The sequence below is a fragment of the Drosophila kikkawai genome, chromosome 2R (genome assembly GCF_030179895.1).
Source record: "Drosophila kikkawai strain 14028-0561.14 chromosome 2R, DkikHiC1v2, whole genome shotgun sequence".
Taxonomy (NCBI): Eukaryota; Metazoa; Arthropoda; class Insecta; order Diptera; family Drosophilidae; genus Drosophila; species Drosophila kikkawai.
Window position 1 is genome coordinate 18,004,628 of NC_091729.1, and position 8,733 is coordinate 18,013,360.

The 8,733-nt window shown below is 42.3% G+C and overlaps 1 protein-coding gene across 7 annotated transcripts; it reads right to left on the bottom strand.

Annotated features, from left to right (window-relative positions):
* Positions 1–4,477: 4,477 nt before the first annotated feature.
* On the bottom strand, positions 4,478–8,528 carry LOC108082137 (uncharacterized). Of its 7 annotated transcripts, XR_011444603.1 has the most exons (8): positions 7,187–7,354; positions 7,037–7,128; positions 6,832–6,983; positions 6,618–6,765; positions 5,332–5,423; positions 5,112–5,265; positions 4,699–5,049; positions 4,478–4,492 (listed from the first exon to the last, which is right to left on the bottom strand). XR_011444603.1 is itself a non-coding variant. In XM_070284591.1 (7 exons), exons 1-4 carry the CDS (start codon positions 8,389–8,391, stop codon positions 6,626–6,628), a joined length of 456 nt encoding a protein of 151 aa, XP_070140692.1. In that variant the 5' UTR covers positions 8,392–8,528; the 3' UTR covers positions 4,805–5,049; positions 5,112–5,265; positions 5,332–5,423; positions 6,618–6,625. The 7 variants fall into 7 exon arrangements, 5 of the variants coding, with proteins under 5 accessions (XP_070140692.1, XP_070140691.1, XP_070140690.1 ...); XM_070284591.1 differs by lacking the exons at positions 4,478–4,492; positions 7,187–7,354 and adding an exon at positions 8,322–8,528 and having other exon boundaries at positions 4,805–5,049; positions 6,832–6,985; XM_070284590.1 differs by lacking the exon at positions 4,478–4,492 and having other exon boundaries at positions 4,805–5,049; positions 6,592–6,765; positions 6,832–6,985; positions 7,187–7,353.
* Positions 8,529–8,733: the final 205 nt, after the last annotated feature.

Sequence of the window (8,733 nt, forward strand, 5' to 3'; positions counted from 1 at the left end):
CAACCAGGCAGCCAGCCAGCTGGGCTGGGTGCTCCAAAGGTCAGCCCATCCGCTGCAGCAACAGTCTCTAACCGACTCCATCCATCCTCCAACCGACCAGTCATCGTCGTCATCCTCACCCGACTTTCACATTAGTTTGTGTGGGTCGACGTGCTCTATCGTTCATCGCTTGTATTATCGGCTCCGACATCGCCATCTTCATCTCCATCGGCATTGGCATCATCATCATCATCCTCCTCGTCGTCGTCGTCATCGCTTTTGGGCCACATCCCTCTCACCCATCCCACAGCCTCTGCGTTGGCCAATTCCTTTGATTACCGCACCCTTTTCGCTTTTCGCTCTTTGTTCGGGCCTGGGTCATCATAAATTGTTTGCTTTCGAGTCAATTATTGATATAGGATTTTCAGGCCGTGATTAGGCCGCCTCTTCCCCGGCCAAGTGGGTCAGTGGGCCCATTGTTTCGGGCCAATCTCCGGTCTGGTCCTCGCTCCGCTGAAAGTTCAATGCCGCGGCAACTGCACGCCAAGTGCATTAGCTGAGCCCATAAACATTGATAAGAGGGCGATAAGGAGACATACCCACTCCCAGTTCCCCTGCCAGGGCTCCGATCCCATACCGATCCGCATTCCCCGGGCAAATTGTAGCACTCATAATTTGTTTTTGATTGCCTGGCACTTTAGCTGGCCCCTCGGACCTAAGCAAACCGAAATATAAATCCAAACAAGTGCTCTCTGCGCCGTCTAGGGGACACTCGAAGCGCCGGGACAAACAGAACAGGACCAGGCACCAGGGACGAGGCAAAAGCCGGGGACCGGGACCGGGAAGGGACCAAAGACCTCAACCTGGGCCCATCTTTCCTTTTTGTTTTGTCGGCATCTTTTACTTTTTGCCGGCGCTTCCGTAGCTGCATCGAGAGATGCAAATGGGAATGTCTGACAGAGTACACTCAGCACAAAAATTGGGGCGAATTAATAACAATAATAAAGTAATATAAATTATATATTAAAGAAATTATATGAAACTTAGAATTCTTGGTCTTAGACTTTCAAAAGGACAGCCAATACAAGGAAACTTTGTGAACTTCAAGGATTTTGATTCCAAATTTTATGTCTTAATAATATTCCAAAAATTTCGTTTAATCCTTCATTGTTCTCGGTGCATCTTCGAGGGGAATGGAATTGAGAATGGCTCTGCTCGAAAGCCTTTTGACAATATTTGCGCGCCCTGACAATAAAACGCAAAGTGAAGTCTTGAACTGCAGCTCCTCCATCTGTCGCATGTTTGTGTGTTTGTGCCTGTGCGGCGGGTCATTTAAATTTCATGCTAAATCAAAAATTCTTGTGTTTATTATTTGTTTTGTGCCCTGTCTGTTTCGGCTGCGGTTCTCCACTGCCTTTCCTGTTTGTCTTTGCGTTCTAGTTCATTTCAGCGGAGCTGAGCTGCCTCTCCTTTTGTTGTCAGCCAAGAAGGCGCCCTTGCTCTCCTCCATCCTGCATCGATTGCAGGCGGCATCCTTTGTGGCCTGCACACAGGATGTCGATTACATTTGTTTACTGCACTCGGCGCACTATAATTTCCCCCGCGTTTAATGAACAGGTGACCACCACTCTCAGATCCCTGAGACTTTGGAGACAAACATGGCCATCCCCATGTTTCTGGCATTTAATCTCAGAAGCGCATCACCAGATTTACGCTCCAGACAAGATCAAAGCGTCAACTTAGCATTCAGCAGGCCACCAATCAGCTGAACTGGCCAATCCACTCGAGATCTCGAGATGCCAGTGGATATCCCATCCAGTTGCCTTGAGTGGGGTCTCGAGTGGCTAACTGGAGTAATAGCCGCGTTGATTTGCATTGAGTTCTAAAGGTGCTGGGATTTATTTTCTTAAAAAAAAATTACACCAGGCACTGCCACATATCCCGAGCTTAAGCTGACTATGTAGCTGTACAAATGTTGCCAACAATGTTGCGTTAAGGGGATTAGCCCAGCTAAGAGCCAAGGTCTGGACAACCCTGACCACTCCTGGCAGTCAGATAAATAAGCGATAACATTTTAATGACCAGGCCTCAGCCAAAGATCGTGGGTGAAGGTGCTGCGGGATGGGAATAGGGATTGGGATAGGGGATAAGGATGGCTCTCCAAGTCTGGGGCATTACTCAATCAGCAGGCCATAAATGCAAGCTGATTAATGCAACTGCCAGCCCGACGACAAGTGCAACATTTCCGGTGACAATGATGGGGTCTTGAAAGCACAACAAAAAATTTTGTTAAAATATTTGGAATATTCGCAAGATATAAACAAACATATTCCACAGATTTTTTACTTAGAAGCAATCTAAAAATCTTATTTATTACATTATATATTATATAGATTAATTATCTACTTTACACAAATATTTCTCAGTGCAGTCGGCTGTTGCAGATGTTGGCCAGGCAGACGACGTCATGCAGTCTGTGTGGATCACGGAGTGGCAATCAAACGGAGGCCACATTTAGGGGTCTGCGACAATGACAAGTGTCAAAACGCAGGTTGCACTCATTCAAATTGGCATGATTTACGTTCGCCCCGGCAGATACCAGATACCAGTTCCAGATCCCACTCCATCCAGCTCCTGTCATCCGCTGGATGCGACTATGGCCATGTGGCAGTGTGGCAATATGGCAAATTCCAGCAGCACTTAACAAGCCGCTGCCGAGGGCGAATGACAAACAGCAGCGCGGATCGGAGACAAGATTCTGACAGGGACCCAAAGGGACTGGGAGATCGGAGATCTGGGATGAGGCAACTAGCGATCCGATCCGATCCCATCCCATCCGATCCGATTCGGATTCCAGAGTCGGGGGCCGAGGGTCGCCAGCGTCTCATGTTGTCCATGTTCATCGCCAAGTCGCCGCCATTTGGTGTGCATGCAAAGTGTTGAATAATTTGTTGCGAAATATTTCTAGATACATGTCCACCTAACCAATGTGTCGCAGAAGGAGAACTGTTTGTGGATTAATAGTTTAAATTATATAGAAAATTTGTAAGTAATATTTGGTAAATAAAAACATTAGTTATTAGAGGATTAAAGACTTTAAATCTCAAATATTTAATACAATAGTTTACTCTAACCTTCCTGGTAATTTTGTCTGGTGTACCGTGGTAGTTAGTGTGCAACAACTGCAACATCAGCAGCAGCAGCAGCAGCAGTTGTGACTGCGTTGCTGCGTAATTAAGTGGGCGACAGTCTGGTAAATGCAAATTTCTTGGCCTTGTCGCGCCGCTCGCGGCAGGACATGGCCGAATGCAGATGCTGGATGGCGATAACTGGGACCGATAGCTGGGCGCGATGTCGCTGCTCCTTGTAGACGGCGATAAGAGCTCGCCTATGATCTATGATCCTGACCTTGGTTGAATGCAGAATGCGCATACGCAGTGTTGCACACGCTTAATTAAAATGTCAAAACTGGTTTAATGGCGCTAATGAACGAACAGCGCTCGGTTCGTTAGTTTGACAATATTCTCTGTGTGTGTGTGTGTGTGTGTGTGTCTTTTGCCCCCAGAAATACCTGGGATTCCTTGGCATTGCTCTGTTTTGATCTGCTTGGCGATCTGGTCTTTGATTTATCGCCCAGTGCCCAGCGAATAAAAGCTGCCGCCAGCCAGTAAATGGAAAACGGAAAATGAAAAGTTTTCCCCATTGCCTTGACAGTTTGCGTAGCGGCCTTTGATTTATAGAAATCAAAACGCCGTCCGCTGGCTAATGCATTGTTGAGTTCGTTATCGAGACGGTAAAACTATGCCGAACAATTGTTGAGTATGTTGCATAACTGATCAAGGCTTTCGATCAGCATAAATGGTTTGGTTTACAATGCCAAAATGTTGGCTATAATTTGGTAAATCGTTAGGATTTAGTTCTGCGGATATTAGTCCTATTTTGAATATTGTAAATTAAGCAACTATTATATTTAAATTGTTCAAATAAGTTCTCCCCCTTTCATATTTTATTGGCTCAAAATGTACTCATCTGTGAAGAATCCTATGCCTTTCAGCTGCAACAACAAATGGCGCCGCTTTTACACAACTACACCAAGAGAAATAAATAATATCTATTATTTACATTACTTTTGTATATATTTTAAAACAATCCTACTTTGACGAACATTTTTCTCTGTGCAGCCAGCCAGCCTCCTCTTGGGGGATCGCTCTTGTCTGCAAAGTTGCGTGATTTATTTGGGCGGCTCGGGTGTTTTTTGCTCTTTGTGCGCTGCGCTTTTTATTATGGCGAAATTTTGTATTTTATTATTTTTATTGGTGCGCACTCGAGTGGATTTCGTGGCCTGGAGTGGAGCACTGCAGTTGGGGGGGCCAGGCCAACGGGCTCCACCCGCACCCCTTTCGGCCCGAAGGAGGCGGCCCAGCGCCTGTAAACACAACGGCAACGGGAATGCATATCCAGTATATGTGCATTTATTATTTTACTTGGCCTGCTCGCATTTTGCAGCAACGATCTGTAGACACAATAAATTACCAATTATATTTTCATTTCATATTTCTGTCATTGATTTCGCTGCCAGACCGTATTCAAAGGAGGGTGCAGGCGGCTCTGGCGAATGAATACTCATATTCGATGCCAGGGACAATTTGCTTTATCAATCAAGGGAACTGAATTGACGGAACGAGATGGAACCTACTCCATATTTTAATTACAACTCACAGACTCCAGATAAATTAGTTACTCTCCTTCCATGTTACAGGCACTGTATATAAAGGACCCTTTGCTTGGGCTTTTGATTAGTCAGGCTGAGACAAATAAATAAATATAAAACAAAATGAATTCACTTTAATTCTGACAACTGTCATATGGAGTATTATATAGTACATATGTATAAAAAGAAACTCAGTCACATTTAGTTAAACTAGATACCTATATTTAGCTTTACATACATATTTCATTCGACGCCATAAACATATAATTTATTTATCCAACCCTACCGAGTCTACGTATCCTCCTTGTTGAGTGATCCAAGGAATAAAAGTGAGTTGTAGACAGTGACCACGACCATACCTGGTGAAGGGTCAATTTGGAATATTATAGTGACTTTTTAAAAACTTCTCAGGCTGTCTTACATATATATACGATTAGAAATATCACATCCGTCGCTTTCGTAAGGTCCGTTTCATAGTCCCAATAGCCTCGCAATATGAGACAATGTCCAATGACCACTAGCAATGTCGAAGGTAGAATAATCACAAGCCACACCCACACTGGTATAACCATATTCTGAAAACAGGTATTGCAATTTACTTTACTATTTACTTTGCTTGATATAAAAACTATAGCACTTACCAAGGCAGCCGCAAAAATCAGGCAAAAAGCGGCTATAATTGAAAGGACCAGGCCCGCAAGAAAGATAGAATGGCTAGTGTCATATGTTCCGTCTGTGACAAAAGGACGCAGTTAAGGACTTTAGAATTTGAAGTGGAAGAATATTTACTCCAAAAGATAAGGCTCATAGACACAGAACATATTATTATTATGCCGATGCCACCAAAGATGCAGTGCACCCGATTAGGAATTCGCATACAAAAGCACATTTTCAACCAACGAATTTCTAAACAAAGACAAACTGGAATTTTTTTACTCAACTTTGAATAAATTTCTACAAAATGTGAAAGAAAACTCAAGCATAGCTGCGGCTTTCGAACAACCAAATCTATCAAAGAAATCTACCTAACTATATAGATATATAACTAATTTACGATGTATTCGATTTACCACTAGTGACATTTGAACCATAATGCAATATAAGGATTTCCTTATTTTCATTTAGAAATACTTCAGAGATATATCCCCAAAGGCAATACAGTTGTCAATATGTAACAGAAAATTCCAACTCTGTGAAACCATAGGAATATAATTATAAACTATTGCTTAATACTTAAGAATAAAAATCTAAATGTCATTATTTTATGATATAAACTGTATTTTTCCTAGATTTCTTTTCCCTTCAAGTTCACTAAACTGTTTTGCAGAAAGGAATAAAGTAACTTTAATGAAGGCAAGCAGCCGGAAAAGTGCAATCTTAACCGAAAAGCCAAGCCAACCCCGGGGCTCAGTTGACTGGGGAAAAAGCGCGAAAATCCCTTTGTTAGACTGTTTTTATTTTCGTCTGCCGCCGGAGACCGTCCATATTTATTTCCTTTGTCGCCCTATAAAGCCGGGCCAGCTGGCTTTGTGCAGAGCCCGTTGCCACATTAAGACCCCGTCCAGCGACACGGCCTGCCTGGAAATCAAAAGTCGCTCCCCCAAAGTGTCTAGGAAATTGTGCATGCATTAAATAAATGAAACTGCCGGACGGACAGAGTGACCAGGGGTCGGGACGAAACAGAGCCGAGGGTCCATGTTCAAATTAAAATGGGAGTCGAAGTCGATTGGGGGTTAAATTAAAAAAATGAAATCTTATTTGGGCTGGGAGGTTCTTTAAAAAATATATCTTGGAATGAAAAGATTAAAAACCTAAGGGTTGCAAGGCTATCAGAAGAAAGGTTTTCAACTTAAATGAAATAAATAAATTAGATTAAGCAAACTTATAACTAAATGTCTTACATGGCTATTCTAATTTGAAGGCTCACATGTTTTGTTAATTAGGCCTTTGTCTTTCGCGGAGGGCCCCTCGGGGATAACGACCTCCAATACAGTCTGGATAACGCTTCTGCATTTCTCCCGTCTTGAGCTCGCGAACCAATAGCCACGATAGGTAGACCATATACAAAGTCCAAACTGGTGAAGGGGTTTATCGGGTTTTTGATAGATTTATCAGCTACTCGAAATTTCTAGCTTGCTTACTTATGACCAGGATCATCCCTATTATTTTCCGCGCCTTCTCATAGTCGGTAATGTAGTACCAGCTTTTGTGCAGTATGAGACAGATTATGACGACAACTATGAAGACCACAGGACAAGCCAGAAGGGTCCAGACCAGTACTAGGGGGTGCTTTCTCTAGAAATACATAGGCAATTCAGGACCTTCTATGCAAAAAGCAAAACTTACCAGAACAGCGCCCAATAGTAGACAAAATCCAGCTAAAGTTCCAAGGCTCAAGGCACCTAAAAGGATAGAACGAAGAACACCATAGCGTCCCTCTGTGATGCAGAAAAGGTTTCAGAACTTCTGTAATTATTAATTTACGAGAATAGTCACCACAACAGACAAAGCCTATACAGGTGACACAGAGTACTATTTCAGCGATGGCCCATATGATGCACTCCAGTCGAATGGAAAGATTATTTGAATTTTTGCACATTTTTTCAACCCATAAGTATAAAATATAAATGAATTTACAGTGATTTTGACATATGTCAAACAAAATACATACAGCAATCTTTAGTTAACTTAAAGTAATAGATCGAAAGTTAAGAAATAAATAAATTAACATCATTTCTATTTTATATAATTTTATTCCATTAATTTTTCAGAGTAAAACCATTTCCATGCCAGAAAATCAACAAATTATTTACCCCTCCCAATTATTTGCAGCATTTAATTGCCAGGACCAATTATAAAGTTGAGCAGAAGAAAAAAAATCAAGGGACCAAAACTAGTCGAAAACTCCGGTAAAACCAAAAGCCACGTCGATGGGCCCAGCAGGTAACTCAATCTGGGCAGCTCGGCTTTAAGGGGTGGTAATTATACTTGCCAATTTTCATGGTTCACAGGAATTTGCGTATTTTCTTCGTTGTTTTTTTTTTACTTTATTTTTTTACCATAATTTGCTGCTCTTGTTTGTCTGCCATTTGTCCTGGCGCACAAATTGCGAATTGAAAACTTCGGAAACTAACGGCAATTAAAGTATTTCTCCTTGAAACCGAAACCCAACCCCACAGCACCCGCCCAGAGGAAAACCAGAACCCGAAACTTGGACTATTTGGCTGACTGTGCGTGTAATTATAATTTTCTTTAAGTCGGTTTGCGCAAACTTTTCTTTATGTCAAAGTTTCCTTTCCCCCTGCCTCCCCCCCACCAGCCTGTTTCCGTTTCCCTGTATCTGTGCGACCACAAATAATTTTGTGGAAAAGTTGAAGTTCGCCCCCTTTGCCCCCTTTTGCCGGAATTTTCCTGATTTTTTTTCCATGTTGTTGGTAATTATGCTCTTTGTGAGACGCGGCAAAGTTTCGGGTACATCGTCTGAGTGTATTAGTTGTAATGTGCTTCGGTTAGCCCAAGGAAGCGAACAAGTTGCCAAACTTATGACAACAATAACGGCGGAAAACAAGGATCCGAGCTGGAGCAGGACTCACTGAGGAGCGAGAAGCATGTTTATATTTTGGGAGCTCACCTCTCGGATTGGCCGTGGGTCCTTTGGCTAGACAATGTGTCTTATTAGTAAACTTTCCAATGATTTCCATTCATTACAAGTTCGGCCGCAAATTTTCAGCTAATCACGTTGCTGATGAATGGAACTGCAACTTTATCAACAGTGTTCGGCCATAATTGTGTTACCTGCTGGAAAACTCAAATGATGAGTTGATGGATTATATTGCAGCTCGTAGAGATGGTAAATTGTGAATGGAAGTCCGAGGCATAGAAAAGCCAATTAAATAGGTAAATAGATGTACAAAACAAGTCTATATTTTTCACCTCCAATATCAGTTTAAAAGTGCTTCAATTATGCTTAATAAATGTAATCCGACCAAGGTGATGACCATAAGGGTCAACCAATAGCACTTACTTAAGACATGTTATTCTAT